The sequence below is a fragment of the Cornus florida genome, unplaced genomic scaffold (assembly GCF_030987335.1).
Source record: "Cornus florida cultivar Cherokee Brave unplaced genomic scaffold, ASM3098733v1 CherokeeBrave_3.0.0_Hap2_Chr10, whole genome shotgun sequence".
Lineage (NCBI taxonomy): Eukaryota > Viridiplantae > Streptophyta > Magnoliopsida > Cornales > Cornaceae > Cornus > Cornus florida.
Window position 1 is genome coordinate 60,466,565 of NW_026775580.1, and position 19,623 is coordinate 60,486,187.

General features: G+C 34.6%; 1 protein-coding gene across 1 annotated transcript; it reads right to left on the reverse strand.

The window, feature by feature from the left end:
- Nucleotides 1–4,958: 4,958 nt before the first annotated feature.
- LOC132277677 (protein TRACHEARY ELEMENT DIFFERENTIATION-RELATED 7A-like) lies at nt 4,959–7,578 on the reverse strand. The gene is made up of 2 exons (XM_059779518.1): nt 7,434–7,578; nt 4,959–5,944 (listed from the first exon to the last, which is right to left on the reverse strand). Exons 1-2 carry the CDS (start codon nt 7,576–7,578, stop codon nt 4,959–4,961), a joined length of 1,131 nt encoding a protein of 376 aa, XP_059635501.1.
- Between the last annotated feature and the right edge of the window lie 12,045 nt (nt 7,579–19,623).

The window sequence follows — 19,623 nt, forward strand, 5'->3', positions numbered from 1 at the left end:
TTCAAATCTTTTCTCAATAAATTTTTTTAATTGTATTAATCCCAAAAGACATGTCTTCTTCTTCTTCTTCTTCCATTTTTTTTTTTTAATTTTTTTTAATTTATTTATTTTATTATTATTATTTTTTGTTAAAGTAATTCAGTTTCCAAATATCACATCTTTTCTTTAATGAAGTGTCAATAATTTTGGAGTAATTTTTTATATATAAATTTTAGATTTTTTTATTAATTAATTTCGGACTATGTGACTTATTCAAAAGTCATTAATATTTCAAAAATTACATTTTTCTCGCTAGGATTTTTATTTTTTATTGATTAATTTCAAGGGACGTGACATGTTGTGAGATTTATATGTACCACTTGCAAGTGAACGAATCTTTGTAAATAGGGTTTACTTGTAAGGGTGTCGTACTCAAGGGACCTGTATAAAATAAGTTTGTCAACAGATTTCTTAAATTCTAAATTAAATTTAGATAAGTCGAAAAAAAAATAAACTGTTGCACCACCAATTAATTGCATCAATTTATTGGAGATATATCATATAACATGCATAGGGAATAAATCATGGCTACAAACACATATTTATTTAGTTAGAAAATAATATAATTTAAAGCTAAGCATGGACTATCTTCGATTGGAATAAACCATTTACTTAACTACTTTACTCTAGGGTGTAACATGATCTATTTTTTCTAGGCATAATCCATCAAATCTCTAACATTATATTTAGAGAAATACCATTGTGTAATCATCTCATTCATAACTACAAGAATCATAACTACAAGAAGTGAATGAGTTGTGTTCAATCACAAGATTAAAATATTTAAGAAAAGATAGAAAAATATTTGTAATTGAATTAAAACTCTAAAACTGATTCTTATTGAAAATTCCATTAAAAACCCTATAGATTACACAATCATGCATGATAAAAATTGTTCTCTAATAATTAAATACATTCAAACCAGTGTGTTAAGCTAGGGCTACATCAGCACCCTAGTAAAGCGTTTTACTAAGCATGACTGGAGTGAAATTCTTCATGGTTGAGGAAGATATCTTCACCGCCATGAATTGATCCATTCCTTCTTCTGAATGCTCCTCTATGCTCTTAGCCTCAAGCTCCTCTGTATGATCCTTCAATGCTGTAGATGACTCCCTTTAAATAATAAAAGATTAGCTTTAAAGTTTTCTTTTCCATATAAAAAAGACATACATAGAAATTTTGTTAAATAAGGACTCTAAAATTTGTACAGACTTTTAGCCTAATTTTGACAAGGTAAATAGCTATTTTAGGGAATCATCGTGAATACAAAATTGTAGCTCTTTGAATTTCCTTTCAACCCACGCGAGAATTTAGCTGTTTTGACGCTCGAGGATAGAGATACAACCAGATTACTAAAATGGGTTCAAGTTACCAACTTCGGCGAAAATTTTCTTTTTGGAGAAGGATTTTTCATTTTCTTCTTCTTTCCATTCTCATCAACTTGTGACTTCTTTTGGACTATTTATAAGTATAATTAAACTTGGATCTTCAACTCGGTCCCACGGAAGGTCATCTTTTAAAATTCAGAATCACGGGTCTTGACTGATTTTACAAATAAAGTCCTGAAATAAATAAAAAAAAAAAAATAATGTAAAATCACAAATAAATTATTATTAAGAAAATAAAACATGCAAGTAAATGGATTAAAATGTGTAACATTCAGCGCGTAACATGACATATCCAAAAGTCACATCTTTTCAAGTTCATTTTGTATTAAAAAGGGCAAAATTCTAAATTCCAATTCCCCCAAAAAAAAACACTTCATCACAAAAGTATTTGTGTTTTAAAAAGTCTATTATGTGTTTGAGAAACAATTAAAAAGTTCTTTTAATTAATTACAAAAGACACGACTCATCCCAAACAAGGCCCGTTCTCCCTCTTCCTACTCTGTATGGTTTACATAAAATGAAACAAAGCCAAATTCTAAAATCATTGTTTTCCTAATCATTAGGGCTCCGATGTAAAATATTTTTAGATATTTGATTGTTGTAAAATATTTATGAAGAAAAAATATTAAAGTCTAACAAAAATAATTTACTTATCAACTTTGGACAAATTATTTTACATGCACCACTCATTAGACTCAACCTCGATCTAAACTTTTGCCAAATACACATACACTCAGTATAGTTAAAATAAAACAAAGCCAAATTATTATGTGTTTTCTTTTTATGTTTTTTTTTATTATTTATTTTTCAATTATATATACATATATCTATTTTATTTTACTTTATATTATTTTAACCTTTTCTCCTCTATTTACTTTTAGAAATTTTTGTGATTTATATATAAAATTTATTTGTTTATCTTAATACAATAGCCTTAAAATGTGCATCACCCATACAATCGAAGTACATTTGCACTGGTCATCCCACCTTCAGTATCATGACTAAAAAAAATTACAATCTGATTCGAAACGTTTTGACATCAAAATTTTCCAATTACAAAATATATATATTTTGATAATTTTGTGACAAACCTGGAGAACATGTAACTCAAATAGAAGGAATAAATTACAGTCAAAAATAAAAAACAACGGAAGGAAGTTTCATAAACTCAGCAAAGCACATAGAGCTCGATCCATTGCAATTGGTGTCAGGTTGTTATTTATTTTAAATGGATATCTATACCAAAATGGGTTGGTTTATTTTAAATAAAGATTGAAAGCTTTTGTTTTGGGAGAGAGGTATAGAGAATACAAATATAGCCTCCCTAATGGACCGCGAGGATATGGTTAAAATTTAGTATCTAAAACGCTCCACATAAATATCTACATATTTACTAGCTTTACAAAACTCGCTACACTTCTTGAATTTTTTTTGAATCTACTAGTTTTTACAAACCCTCCATTCTACAATCCTCCATTCCTCTATACAATACTCCATCATCGTGACATAAGTGTGAAAGCCTAATATAGGGAATACAACCGCTCTAACTCCGTGATCGTGAAGGTCAGCACGATTAAATGAATTTTCTTATTTTATTAATCTCAAATTTTGAGAGGGTAATTGGGCAATTCATTTGATTATTATTTGTCACCTGCAGTGTTATTTGTTATTGTAAAGTTTTCCGAATACCAAATTTTGTTTTGGACATGGTTGTATTGTGATTCAAAATAATTATTTATTTCTTCATTTTTTTTTTTTATCTTTTTGGAGCTTTTACTATTTACAACTCTCTTGTAATTCAATATATAAGATCTTCACCATAGAAATAGCTTTTTGCGGAACCTAAATTTTTGTTTTCTTTGTATGGTATGTGATTGATTGCGTTGTTGATTTGTAACGTTAATCAATATTGTTTACTATACCAACGATATATATATATATATATACTTCATCAAATGAAATTTATTTTTCATAATTATATCATATATATATATATATATATATATATTAAATGGATAATACCAAGGGAGAGTAAAGAAGACCCTACATTTTACCTAACTCAGTCCGATATTGTAGACTTCTTGGTGTTTACAACTCTCTTGCAATTAAATATATAAAATCTTCACCATAGAGGTAGTTTTTTGCGAATCTAAATTTTTGTATTCTTTGTATGGTATGTGATTACTCTTCTATCATATTTATTGATGTTTAAATATTGAAAATACTCAGTAGTTAATTTGAACGCAATTGTTTGACTTTTCAAAAAATAAATAAAATAAAAATGCAAGTGAATCCCAAGTACAGGAATCCACATAGTTCTTCAGCCGCATACTATGAATAATTAAAATGTATGTCAATCCCAATTACAAGAATCCTCATTGTTCTTCATAGGAGGCAAATCCAAATCCATTTACAATTTCTTAGACTCTGTTTTCATTGATTATACCTTTTTTGAGTGTATCATTTAGTGATAGGTTTTATTTGGATTGAATTTAGGTTCGCTTTATTTTGTTTCCATATAAAATATTTTTTTTTGAAAATGAATTTTCTTTTTTACTTAAAAATTCTTTTTATTTTTATTTTTTCAATATTTATCAAAGGTTTAGGTCGAATTCATGGGACGGAGAGTTTAAAATAACTTATCCAAAATTAATATTTTTGTTAGTTTTAATTTTTTTTTCTTTGTAAATATTTTACGACAACCAAATAGTAAAAAATAAAAAAATATTATATGAAAAATATTTTACATCAACAGAGCCTTACATTTAAATAAAAATTACACATAATTATGAGATCCTACCCATTAATCACTAGCCACTTAACCAAGAAGGAATGAGCAGTCTTTGTTCGGATAAACCCACTAATCAACTAAGGTTTGGTTCGTTTTCAAATTCCATTTGTCCAGCAAATAAAGTATGGAAAATGATGTTCCAGTCAATTTGTGCTTGTAAAATATTATCAGTTATTTTAGTCAACAAATACTACAAAATAACTTTATTATATATACACATCAATAAAAGTTGGAACTATGATATGCTAAAATGCAAGTCCACATGAGCAAACATAGAGTCTCTTTGTAGCAGTGTAAGCTATCCTTAATTTTCAGCACTGCTTCATGATTTAGGAGCTCTAATTTGCCTTTCCATCATCCCAATATTTTATATAAAATTTGTATTTAAGCCAATGATTTTTCTTTGTACCAACTCAAGATATGTTTATTTGACTCTATGTGTGAACGAGCGAAAATCGTCAAAATAATTATATAAATAGGTATAATCTATGTAATTATCAAAAGTTATCAAAAGATTTCTCGTACTTTAATATCTAAATAAGTTATTTTTGTTAATTTTAATACCAACTAAAAATATGTGTACTGGACTGAAGCAAGTTATTTGTATAAAAAGGTATAATTCATGTAATTAAATAGGTATAAATTAAATAAGTACATTAAAATACAAAGTTTGTTGGTCCTATAGATAGATATAGGATGTATGGAATAATTAGGTAGAAGTACATTTTGTGCAATAGTGATTATGCATAAGTACTAGTTGCAGCCCCGGTGACACCCGGTTGCGAACCACCATAACTGGAAATGCCTCCAACTTCATGAATTTGGCCATACTCCTCCTCAACTACTACTGCCACAACTTCAGTTTCTTCAGCACACAGCGGAGGTGGCTCTTCGACGCAAGCAGCTGCTGCTGGGACCAGTATGGGCTTCTTTTTCTTCTTCTTCTTCTTAGTTAAGCAGAAGATGTCAACTACAAGGATTGCCAAGAAGAATAAACCACCAAGAGAGACACACACCACTATGACGGTTGTGTGGTTGTTGCCTCCTCCTCCTCCTCCTGGAGGCGGCGGTGGTATTGGAACGTTTGATGGTGATGGTGGGATTGAGTAGTTTGGTGTAGGTATTGTAGGAGGTGGTGCAGCAAGTGGTGGTCCTGGTGGTGTTGCTGGTCCCCATTTTGGCGGTGGTGCACCAACTGGTGGTGTTGTTGGTTGCCAATTTAGGGGTGGTGCAGCAAGTGGTGGCTGACCTGGTGGTGTTGGTGGTTGCAATTTTGGTGGTGGTGCAGCAAGTGGTGTTGGTGGTTGCACTTCTGGTGGTGGTGCAACAAGTAGTGGTTGACCTGGTGGTGTTGGTGGTTGCACTTTTGGTGGTGGTGCAGCAAGTGGTGGTTGACCTAGTGGTGTTGGTGGTTGCAACTTTGGTGGTGGTGCAGCTACTGGTGGTTGACCTGGTGGTGTTGGTGGTAGTGCAAGTGGTGGTTGCCATTTTGGTGGTGATCCGCTAGTTGGTGGTGGTGGTTGCCATTTTGGTGGTGATCCGCTAGTTGGTGGTGGTGGTCCGCTAGTTGGTGGTGGCAAGTGATGTGGTGGTGGTGGAACCAGACCACCACTAGGGTTTGGTGGCGAAGCAACGGGAGGTGGATGGACGCACTGCAGTTGCGCTGTGACACACGCAAGTAGTGGTGGCGGCTGCGCTGGTGGAGGAGGAGAATAGTATGGATAAGCTGTAGGGGTTCTTTTTTACTAGGTAATAAAATAGCAATAAAAAGAGATATCAGAAACACAAATACGAAGGAAAACAAAGGAGATGCTAAGTGTAGGAGGAGGAGAAGAAGACCAACTAACTAGATTAAGATGGTGGTAGGGCGAGTATACAGTATGACAGCTTTTCTTTTGTTCGGGAGAACTTGTTCTTTCTTCATAGGATAGTGCCATTTATAGATCAAGATTCCATTGGTCATCATCCAATGGTCCCCTCTATGCATGGTTCCAATCCGGATTACGTGAGTATCCTGAAGATTTAGGGGGCTGAAGGGTCTAATCCTTTCCTCGAGCCTTGTCCCATGTTGCCATGTCCCTTCTCCCCTAATCAGGGGCATTAAATGTTGCTTGGCCGTCGGTTGGTCAAGCCTGACACAGCATTAATTGTGATTTTAAGGTTTGCTATCACAATGTGTATAATCCCATCATCTTGTTAATTAGGCCTTACCGAGAGCGAAGGCACTTCTTGACTTCTCATCCACCAATCCAAGATCCTCCTAAGTTTCCCAAACATGGATTCCTATAACACAAAGATCCTACCTCATCTCGTGTTAAGGAGCTCCGATCTTTCAGGACAGCATCGTCTGGCGTAACACCAGGATTCGGGATACTTGAGATTTGATCTCTCGAGACTTGATGGGCCTGGTGTGGCGCCAGGATTTAGAATGCTCGAAGATTAGCTTCTCGAGGCTTACTGGGCCTGGGGCGATGCCAGGGCTCAGAGCGCTCGAGATTTGATCTTTCGAGACTTGAGGGCCTGGAGCGATGCCAGGGCTTAGAGTGCTCGAGATTTGATCTTTCGAGGCGTGAGGGCCTAGAGCGATGCCAGGACTTAGAGTGCTCGAGATTTGATCTTTCGAGCCTTGGGGGCCTAGAGCGATGCCAGGGTTTAGAGTGCTCGAGATTTGATCTTTCGAGGCTTGGGGGCCTGGAGTGATGCCAGGGCTTAGAGTGCTCGAGATTTGATCTTTCGAGGCTTGAGGGCCTGGAGCGATGCCAGGGCTTAAAGTGCTCGAGATTTGATCTTTCAAGGCTTGAGGGCCTGGAGCGATGCCAGGGCTTAAAGTGCTCGAGGCTTGAGGGCCTGGAGCGATGCCAGGGCTTAAAGTGCTCGAGATTTGATCTCTCGAGGCTTAAGGGCCTGGAGCGATGCCAGGGCTTAGAGTGCTCGAGATTTGATCTTTCGAGGCTTGAGGGCCTGGGGCGATGTCAGGGCCTAGAGTGCTCAAGGTTTGATCTTTCGAGGCTTTTGACTTTTCAACTTGCCACGGAGGGTTTAGCTAGGGTTGTATTGACTTGTTAACGTGCCACATCAGTGTCTGATAAGTGACACCCACATTTTGCCCCCTGCACGTGTGACGATTCAAAATGAATTATTGCATATGCAAGACTAGGCTTCTAGGTCATTTATTGTTTCGAGGAGGCGGAAGAGACGCGAGCATGAAAGGTCACCTCCAGTTATTAATGCGCCGTCTGTTACCGATTTGATTTTTGGGGGTTCCCGAGGCAAGAGGGCTATTAAAAGGGAAACAGTGACGAAGTAAAGGGTTACTTGTGAAAAGGACTTAAAAAGTACAGAGATTACCTGAACCTCCATCGTTGCCGAAGAAGAGATCTCTGACGACGGCCGCTTGATATACGCCAAAATAATGTAGTGAATGTGCGGTTCAAGAAAAGCCTTTTAGGTCAAATTTAAATTTATAAAACCCACTACCAACACTACTACTAACGTAGCAAAAGTGAGTAGGGATCGTCCCAAGGGATTATACGTGTTGGAATTTAACTTTGACTCTAATGTATCACAAGATTGCAAAGAGAGAGATTGATTGTTTAAACTAAGGTGTAATGAAATTAATATGCAAGTAAAGTAAAGTAGTTAGAGATAGGGATTTAAGAGATATGAAAAGAGGTCTTAGGGTGTTGGAATCACCACTAAGCTCATGTAATTAACCACTTGCTTTTCATTAATGGGGAATACATTATTGTGAACAAAATGCGACTACCAATTGCAATATTAAGCATGGACCATCTAATTTATGTTTGAATTGTCTACCTAAACTAAGTGTAGCACAACCTATCAATTTTAAGCACGACCCATCTAAGTAGCAACAATTGTAGCACACATCAATCTAGAGAATTATGGAATTTGCAATATTAAGCATGAACTATCTAATTTATGTAGGAATTGTCTACCTAAACTAAGTGTAGCACAACCCATCAATTTTAAGTATGACCCATCTAAGTAGCAACAATTGTAGCACACATCAATCTAAAGAATCATGGAATTTGCAATAATAACCCATGGAATATCTAAGCAAGCATAGATTGTCTACCTACCTACAAGCATGAATTAAATTGTAGAACAACCCATCAAGTATAAGTATAAACCATCAAATTAATTGACAAACCCATTCAATGAAACCCCATACTTAGCCATCACTAGATTTTCAATCAACCATACATAGACATGCAATTAATATAGAAAAACTAGTGTAGAGATTAATTCCCAAATAATCACACATAAGACAATATGTAATCAAATAGAGAATCAATAGAAAGAATTAATCCATATGAATCATGTAAGAAATAATTCCTAATTTAATGACACATAGACATGTAAATAAACTAGAGAATTAATAGGAAGAATTAAACCATAGAAATGATAGAAATATACCAAGATTCATGAAATTCACAAGGCTAGAGCACTAATCACAACAATATATATATAAATCCCCAAAAATAGAAATACAAGGGTTTAGATTACACAAGACTTAGGGCTCATCCAAGCCCTAAGTGTAGATCTAGCCAATCATGGAGGAGGTGGAAGTGGTCATGGATCCAAGCTCCAAATATGGCTCCATCTTCTTCTACCTCTTATTCTTCTTTGAAGCTCTAGAGATGGAGAGAGATTGGGTCTAGAGATGGGTTCTTGAGATGTGCCTCCACTTCCCTCTTTTCTTCTAACCCTAATCTCTAACTTTGCTAGAGAGAGAAATAAAAATTACAATGTAAAAATAAAAAGATAAAAAGCTTCTTTACAAATGGGTCTCTTCCATTTATATAGAAGGTCATTTTCTTAGTCACTAAGTCAGGAATATAGTCCTAAAAATATCTAATCCCGTACTATGTGATAGGTGGACTTTTGGGCGCACACGGAATAAGACAGCTCAGTGCCAGCAATGTTTAATCGATCAGAGAAAAAGTTGGATCGATCAGAGAAAAAGTTGGATCAATCCAACTTGGCAGTTTTTCAGCATTGGCCTTTTGCTCCAAATCAATCTCTTTTTGCTCCGGATCATCACTAAGACTTAGTTTGACTCCAAAAAGGCCTTAAGAATCCATTTTTAGCCCATTTTAACATTATTGACCTGAAATAGACAAAAACACGAATAAGTACTAAAACGGGTAAATAAGATAGATAAAGGTCCTAGAACATTCAAGCTTAAGGGGTTTAAAAGTGTACTTTTCTGCACTCATTACACCCCCAAACTTAAATATTGCTAGTCCCTAGCAATGAACTAGAAAGTAAAGGAATGAAATGAATAACTATACAACTATGAACTAAAAAACAATAAATGGATAAAGCCACTTTTATAGGGAACACGATTGCACTTAGCACATGCAACAAGCCTTTTAAACCCCTAGGTTACCCCTAGTGGACGAGTGAAGTCTCGTGAGGGTTTTCAGAAATGATATCCACAAACATTAAGCTCATTCTTTCAAAAGAGGTACCAATATTGCAAACAAGCATTGGGAGAAAACTACTTCAAGTATGCAATTTTTCAACCCTTTCTAAGCAATCTCCCAAAATCTCAACATCAAACAAGCAAGTATGGTCCTCCACACATCAAGACAATGATCATGCAAATCAAAACAACTCTAGAATCCTTTTTGAGTGGACCGGCATCAAATATGTTGCTATCTAAGCTAACTAAAGAATTAATCACATCCTTACCTTCAAACTAGCACACAAATCTAGTACCGATCATCAAGATAAAAAGTGGACCTTTTTATTAAAGCTTTATTGTTCTAGGTACGCTTATTTTTTTTTATTTTTTATTTTTATTTTTATTTATTTTTTATTTTTTCTAGGGATCAAAGATGGAAGCATGGTGCAATGTGTTGATCTATTAAGCTTTCTAGCGAGTCATGAGGTCGAGCGTTAGGTCAATGACTCCCAAACCAGATGGCTTTAGGGCATTAGGCGTTCAAACACCCCTACGGACTTACAAGCTCAAATCAACTAGGCCACGAATCAAGACAACCTCCATCTAATCATTTCCCACTTCTCACCTTTTGGGAGAAGTCCTCACTTTCTTTATTGCTTTTGCAACTTCTTTTTTTTTTTTTTTTTTTTTTTTTTTTTTTTTTTTTTTTAGCAAGTTCAATTATTAACCTAGAGTTTGTGCCCTCCACCTTTCGGCGCAAGAAGTTCAATGCTTGATAAGGCTAGAATCCCGGCTACTTAGTGAAAAGGGGTTGTTATCCACCTTTATCAAGAATGAAAGTTTTCAATGCACTACTAGCTCAATTGAGATATAACCAATTCAATAATCAATAAAGCATGTACCCCACAAATGAATGCTAGTGTGCGCCTGTGCTAGTGTAGAATTCTAGAATGAATCTCAAAACAATCACAAAATCAGGATGATGTGGACCACAAGTGCAAGCAAGATATCAATCTTTCGAAAAATTTACTCCCAAATGGCATCCACAAGGCATACAAGGAGTATTGGACTTCAAGTCAAACAATTTTTAAATTTTAAGCAATATAGTCCACAAAAGATCAAAATCATAGCAAACATCAATCCCAAATCTCAATCATTCAATTAAAACGCAACTTTAAGTAGAATGCAACAAGACACGTTACCCCCAAACTTAAACCGCGCATTGTCCTCAATGTGCAATGAGAACAATGGAAAAAATGAAAAGAGTATACCGTGGTGGTGTAGACATGAAGCCCAGTCATGATCCAATTCGAAAGACGTCTCCCCCAAACTTGGAATCAACAACCTATTTGAATAATCCACATTAGCAAACTCACATCAAATATCAAATGAGATAAGAATAATCAAGCATTCTAAGGCAATATAGCACAAGGTGAAAGAGAGATATGAGATCAAGCCCAAACTAAAGCATAAAGTATGCATGACTACACATAAGGGCGCAATGGTGAATCTTTTTATATTTTTCATTTAATTAAAGCTAGTATATACAAAATGCAAGAAAAACAAAGAATAAAATGCATGAACAAAATATAAAAAGAAAAATAAAGAAGGTAAAATGCAATGAAAGAATATGTACAATGCAAAAAATGAAAAATAATATGTACAATGTAAGTATATATAAAATTTTCTTACTTTTTGTTTTTCATTTTTTTTTTAATGAAAAATAAAATAAAATAAACTAAATAAAATAAAACAAATATTTTTGGGATTTTTGAAATATAAACAAAAATAAAAATAAAAGTAAAAGTAAAAATAAATTTTCAAAACCTACAGAGATGTTCGATCGATCTGACAAAATGCTCGATTGATCTGACAGAGAGGTGAAAATATGCAGGTTTTTGGGTTCAAAAATTTTCTAAGTGTTGGAACTTAAGATCGATCCAATAATAAAGTTGGATCGATCGAAGAACTTCAGATCGATCTTGAAATATTTTCGATCGATGGGACAGAGAGCTTAATTATGCAGGTTTATGCAGGCTCAAAATTTTTCTAAGTGTTGAAACTCAAGATCGATCAAACTTGATGTTTGGATCGATCGAAGGTCTTCTGATCGATCTAATTGAGAACTGTGATCTGAAGATTTTCTTGGATCAATGAGACAGAGAGTGATTTGGATGCAAGTTTGCTGCAGGAATGAAGTTCGATCGATCGAACTCTCATTTGAGATCGATCGAACTTATGCAAAATGCTCAATTTCAACATGAAAGTGCATGCAATCCTTATCACAATTCCTAGCAATGTATATGAACCCAAAGCCAATATCTAGAGTTCGCAAGAAATGAAAAACAAAAAGAAATGAGGGAGGAATAGAGTTGTGAAACTCTACGAATACTAGTGTTTAACATTTCTAACAAGACGTTAGGTCAACTCACTAATCAAACGAATCAAAAACTGGATATGAAACATCCTTATTGACCCTCTTTTGCATTTTCTCATTTGATGCCTCACTTATGACAATGAAATCATCTTATAAAAGAATGACTTGAAAAGAAATGAAAGAGTTGATTTCATTCCTTTCATCCACGGTCTTGAAAACAAAATCAATCATGGTTAGCCTTACCTCAATTTTGTGCACTTGAAGTGTATTTAAAGAATCACTTCCTTTGTGAACTGGCAAGTCAATGTCTTTCAAAGACTCATTTGGAATATCAAGGATCACCTTCTCTTCATCCTTTTTCTCCTCCTCAAAAATCACCATCTCTTCACCTTCCAAGTAAGCTAAGGAGTCCATTAAAGAGTTTATTTCATTTTTGGAGCTTTCAAAGTCAAAACCACAATTTTTATACATTTCAAAAAGGCATTCCTCAAGAGGGTCATTAGAGATAATAGAAGGAAGGCCCTTTTCAACAAGTTCCTCCTCCTTCTCTTCTACCTCTATTGTGGTCAACATCTCTTCACTCTCTAGAGTAGCAAGGTCATAGATAAAATCATAATAAAACAAGGAAAGTCCTCATTAATCATGTTCTGCTCTATTGGATTAGTCACTAACTCACTTGCCACTTCCTCCTCTATACAAGATAGAGTGCTAGGCATTAGCTCACGTGTCTCATCCTCTTCACTCTCATCATCCTCATCTATATACATTGAAGTTCTTGCTATTTTTTCATTTGCCTCTTCCTCTTCCTCTTGACGAGAAAGAGTACTTGCAATTTGCTCAACTTGAGCTTCAAACTTGGCTAACATTTGGGAATGAGAATTAATAAGTGAAGTGTGTGAAATATGCACATCAAGTAATGTTAACACTTTTTCTTCAAATTCGGGTGAATAAGGTGATGGAGGTGGTTCATCATAAAGTGGTGATGGATGGCAATAGTCATAAGAAGGATTAAATGAGTGATCAAGTCCATAATAAGATAATGCATGAAATGAATTGGACTAAATCTCATAAGGATTAAAATACGATGGAGGTGCATAAGGTGAAGGGATATAATTTCCCCCCAAACTTGGATCAAACAATTCCTCCATTCGCAATTAAAGTCCAAATGCAACAAATAATGGCCTCAACAAGGGCCTATGCTTGGACAAAGATAAAGCAATAAAATGAGCCTCAACAATGGCTATCATAAGCATTCAAAGAAGTGAAATAATTAAAATACAAGAGTTCCAAGAATTGCTTACAACGGTCCTTAAGCAACTTTAAATTTTAATTTTAGCTTTAAGCTCCAATTAGTGCTTCAAGTTCCAAAGTTTGCCTTCCTTGTAGTCAAGTACCTAATTGAACAAATAACAATGAGAACAAGAGAAAATAATATACAATGGAAAATAAAATAAAAATAGAAGCAATCAAATGAACACTATTGTCTAGTTTAATTCCAACAAAACCGTTAATCCCAGGCAACGGTGCCAAAATTTGACGACGGCCGCTTGATATACGCCAAAATAATGTAGTGAATGTGCGATTCAAGAAAAGCCTTTTAGGTCAAATTTAAATTTATAAAAACCACTACCAACACTACTACTAACGTAGCAAGAGTGAGTAGGGATCGTCCCAAGGGATTATACGTGTTGGAATTTAACTTTGACTCTAATGTATCACAAGATTGCAAAGAGAGAGATTGATTGTTTAAACTAAGGTGCAATGAAATTAAAATGCAAGTAAAGTAAACTAGTTAGAGATAGGGATTTAAGAGATATGAAGAGAGGTCTTAGGGGCCTAGAATTACCACTAAGCTCATATAATTAACCACTTGCTTTCCATTAATGGGGAATACATTGTTGTGAACAAAATGTGATTACCAATTGCAATATTAAGCATGGACCTTCTAATTTATGTATGAATTGTCTACCTAACCTAAGTGTAGCACAACCCATCAATTTTAAGCATGACCTATCTAAGTAGCAACAATTGTGACACACATCAATCTAGAGAATCATGGAATTTGCAATATTAAGCATGAACTATCTAATTTATGTAGGAATTGTCTACCTAAACTAAGTGTAGCACAACCCATCAATTTTAAGCATGACCCATCTAAGTAGCAACAATTGTAGCACACATCAATCTAGAGAATCATGGAATTTGCAATAATAAGCCATGGAATATCTAAGCAAGCATAGATTGTCTACCTACCTACAAGTTGTAGAACAACCCATCAAGTAAAAGTATAAACCATCAAATTAATTGACAAACCCATTCAATGAAACCCCATGCTTAGCTATCACTATATTTTTAATCAACCACACATAGACATGTAATTAATATAGAAAAACTAGTGTAGAGATTAATTCTCAAATAATCACACATAAGACAGTATGTAATCAAATAGAGAATCAATAGAAAGAATTAATCCATATGAATCATGTAAGAAATAATTCTTAATTTAATGGCACATAGACATGTAAATAAACTAGAGAATTAATAGCAAGAATTAAACCATAGAAATGATAGAAATATACCAAGATTCATGAAATTCACAAGGCTAGATCACTAATCACAACATTATATATATAAATCCCCAAAAATAGAAATACAAGGATTACACAAGACTTAGGGCTCATCCAAGCCCTAAGTGTCGATCTAGCCAATCATGGAGGAGGTGGATGTGGTCATGGAATCAAGGTCCAAATATGGCTCCATCTTCTTCTTCCTCTTCTTTTTCTTTGAAGCTCTAGAGATGGAGAGAGAATGGGTCTAGAGATGGGTTCTTGAGATGTGCCTCCACTTCCCTCTTTTCTTCTAACCCTAATCTCTAACTTTGCTAGAGAGAGAAATAAAAATTACAATGTAAAAATAAAAAGATAAAAAACTTCTTTACAAATGGGTCTCTTCCCTTTATATAGAAGGTCATTTTCTTAGTCACTAAGTCAGAAATAGTGTCCCAAAAATATCTAATCCTGTACTATGTGATAGGTGGACTTTTGGGCGCGCACGGAATAAGACAGCTCGCTACCAGCAATGTTCGATCGATCAGAGAAAAAGTTGGATCGATCAGAGAAAAAGTTGGATCGATCCAACATTGCAGTTTTTCAGCATTGGCCTTTTGCTCCAAATCAGCCTCTTTTTGCTCCGGATCATCACTAAGACTTAGTTTGACTCCAAAAAGGCCTTAAGAATCCATTTTTAGCCCATTTTAACTTTAATAACCTGAAATAGACAAAAACACGAATAAGTACTAAAACGGGTAAATAAGATAGATAAAGGTCCTGGAACACTCAAGCTTAAGGGGTTTAAAAGTGTACTTTTCTGCGCTCATTACACCCCCAAACTTAAATATTGGTAGTCCCTAGCAATGAACTAGAAAGTAAAGGAATGAAATGAACAACTATACAACTATGAACTAGAAAACAATAAATGGATAACGCCACTTTCGTAGGGAACATGATTGCACTTAGCACATGCAACAAGCCTTTTAAACCCCTAGGTTACCCCTAGTGGACGAGTGAAATCTCGTGAGGGTTTCCAGAAATGATACCTATAAACATTAAGCTCATTCTTTCAAAAGAGGTACCAATATTGCAAACAAGCATTTGGAGAAAACTACTTCAAGTATACAATTTTTCAACCCTTTCCAAGCAATCTCCTAAAATCTCAACATCAAATAAGCAAGTATGGTCCTCCACACATCAAGACAATGATTATGCAAATCAAAACAACTTTAGAATCCTTTTTGAGTGGACCGGCATCAAATATGTTGCTATCTAAGCCAACTGAATTAATCACATCCTTACCTTCAAACTAGCACACAAATCTAGTACCGATCATCAAGACAAAAAGTGGACCTTTTTATTAAAGTTTTATTATTCTAGGTGCGCTTATTCTTTTCACTCGATTTATTTTATTTTATTTTATTTTATTTTTTTTAGGGATCAAAGATGGAAGCATGGTGCAATGTGTTGATCTATTAAGCTTTCTAGCGATTCATGAGGTCGAGCGTTAGGTCAATGACTCCCAAACCAGACAGCTTTAGGATATTAGGCGTTCAAACACCCCTACGGACTTACAAGCTCAAATCAACTAGGCTACGAATCAAGACAACCTCCATCAAATCATTTCCCACTTCTCACCTTTTGGGAGAAGTCCTCATTTTCTTTATTGCTTTTGCAACTTCTTTTTTTTTTTTTTTTTGCCCTCCACCTTTCGGCGCGAGAAGTTCAATGCTTGATAAGGCTAGAATCCCGGCTATTTCGTGAAAAGGGGTTGTTATCCACCTTTATCAAGAATGAAAGCTTTCAATGCACTACTAGCTCAATTGAGATATAACCAATTCAATAATCAATAAAGCATGTACCCCACAAATGAATGCTAGTGTGCGCCTATGCTAGTGTAAAATTCTAGAATGAATCTCAAAATAATCACAAAATCAGGATGATGTGGACAATAAGTGCAAACAAGATATCAATCTTTCAAAAATTTACTCATAAATGACATCCACAAGGCATACGTGGAGTATTGGACTCTCAAGTCAAGCAATTTTTAAATTTTAAGCAATATAGTCCTCAAAAGATCAAAATCATAGCTAACATCAATCCCAAATCTCAATCATTCAATTAAAACGCAACTTTAAGTAGAATGCAACAAGACACCTTACCCCCAAACTTAAACCACGCATTGTCCTCAATGTGCAATGAGAATAATGGAAAAAATGAAAAGAGTATACCGTGGTGGTGTAGACATGAATCCCGGTCATGATCTAATTCGAAAGACGTCTCCCCCAAACTTAGAATTAACAACCTATTTGAATAATCCACATTAGCAAACTCACATCAAATATCAAATGGGATAAGAATAATCTAGCATTCTAAGGCAATATAGCACAAGGTGAAAGAGAGATATGAGATCAAGCCCAAACTAAAGCATAAAGTATATATGACTACACATAAGGGCACAATGGTGAATCTTTTTATATTTTTTATTTAATGAAAGCTAGTATATACAAAATGCAAGAAAAATAAATAATAAAATGCATGAACAAAATATAAAAAGAAAAATAAAGAAGGTAAAATGTAATGAAAGAATATATACAATGCAAGAAATGAAAAACAATATGTACAATGTAAGTACATACAAAATTTTCTTACTTTTTGTTTTTCATTTTTTTTTTAATGAAAAATAAAATAAAATAAACTAAATAAAATAAAACAAATATTTTTGGGATTTTTGAAATATAAACAAAAATAAAAATAAAAGTAAAAGTAAAAATAAATTTTCAAAACCAACAGAGATGTTCGATCGATTTGACAAAATGCTCGATCGATCTGACAGAGAGGTGAAAATATGTAGGTTTTTGGGTTCAAAAATTTTCTAAGTGTTGGAACTTAAGATCGATCCAATAATGAAGTTGGATCGATCGAAGAACTTCAGATCGATCTTGAAATATTTTCGATCGATGGGACAGAGAGCTTAAATATGCAGGTTTATGCAGGCTCAAAATTTTTCTAAGTGTTGAAACTCAAGATCGATCGAACTTGATGTTTGGATTGATCGAAGGTCTTCTGATCGATCTAATTGAGAACTGAGATCTGAAGATTTTCTTGGATCGATGAGACAGAGAGTGATTTGGATGCAGGTTTGCTGCAGCAATGAAGTTCGATCGATCGAACTCTCATTTGAGATCGATCAAACTTATGCAAAATGCTCAATTTCAATATGAAAGTGCATGCAATCCTTATCACAATTCTTAGAATGTATATGAACCCAAAGCCAATATCTAGAGTTCGCAAGAAATGAAAAACAAAAAGAAATGAGGGAGGAATAGAGTTGTGAAACTCTACGAATACTAGTGTTTAACGTCTCTAATAAGACGTTGGGTCAACTCACTAATTAAACGAATCAAAAACTGGATATGAAACATCCTTATTGACCCCCTTTCGCATTTTCTTATTTGATGCCTCACTTATGACAATGAAATCATCCTCCAAAAGAATGACTTGAAAAGAAATGAAAGAGTTGATTTCGTTTCTTTCATCCACGGTCTTGAAAACAAAATCAATCATGGTTAGCCTTACCTCAATTTTGTGGTCTTGAAGTGTATTTAAAGAATCACTTCATTTGTGAACTGGCTAGTTAATGTCTTTCAAAGACTCATTTGGAATATCAAGGATCACCTTCTCTTCATCCTTTTTCTCCTCCTCAAAAATCACCATCTCCTCACCTTCCAAGTAAGCTAAGGAGTCCATTAGAGAGTTTATTTCATTTTTGGAGCTTTCAAAGTCAAAACCACAATTTTTATACATTTCAAAAAGGCATTCCTCAAGAGGGTCATTGGAGATAATAGAAGGAAGGCCCTCTTTAACAAGTTCCTCATCCTTTTCTCCTACCTCTATTGAGGTCAACATCTCCTCACTCTCTAGAGTAGCAAGGTCATAGATAAAATCATAATCAAAACAAGGAAAGTCCTCATTAATCATGTTATGCTTTATTGGATTTGTCGTTAACTCACTTGTCACTTCTTCCTCTATACAAGATAGAGTGCTAGGCATTAGCTCACTTGTCTCATCCTCTTCACTCTTATCATCCTCATCTATATACATTGAAGTTCTTGCCATTTTTTCATTTGCCTCTTCCTCCTCCTCTTGACGAGAAAGAGTACTTGCAATTTGCTCAACTTGAGCTTCAAACTTGGCTAACATTTGAGAATGAGAATTAATAAGTGAAGTGTGTGAAATATGCACATCAAGTAAAGCTAACAATTTTTCTTCAAATCTGGGTAAATAAGGTGATGGAGGTGGTTCATCATAAAATGGTGGTGGAGGGCAATAGTCATAAGAAGGATTAAATGAGTGATCAAGTCCATAATAAGATGATGCATGAAATGAATTGGACTAAATCTCATAAGGATTAAAATATAATGGAGGAGCATAAGGTGAAGGGATATAATTTCCCCCCAAACTTGGATCAAACAATTCCTCCATTTACAATTAAAATCCAAATGCAACAAATAATGGCCTCAACAAGGGCCTATGCTTGGACAAAGATAAAGCAATAAAATGAGCCTTAACAAGGGCTATCACAAACATTCAAAGTAGTGAAACAATTAAAATACAAGAGTTCTAAGAATTGCTCACAACGGTCCTTAAGCAACTTTAAATTTTAATTTTAGCTTTAAGCTCCAATTAGTGCTTCAAGTTATAAAGTTTGCCTTCCTTGTAGTCAAGTACCTAATTGAACAAATAATAATGAGAACAAGAGAAAATAATATACAATGGAAAATAAAATAAAAATAGAAGCAATCAAATGAACACTATTGTCTAGTTTAATTCCAACAAAACCATTAATCCCAGGCAACGGCGCCAAAATTTGACGACGGCCACTTGATATACGCCAAAATAATGTAGTGAATGTGCGATTCAAGAAAAGCCTTTTAGGTCAAATTTAAATTTATAAAAACCACTACCAACACTACTACTAACGTAGTAAGAGTGAGTAGGGATCGTCCCAAGGGATTATACGTGTTGGAATTTAACTTTGAGTCTAA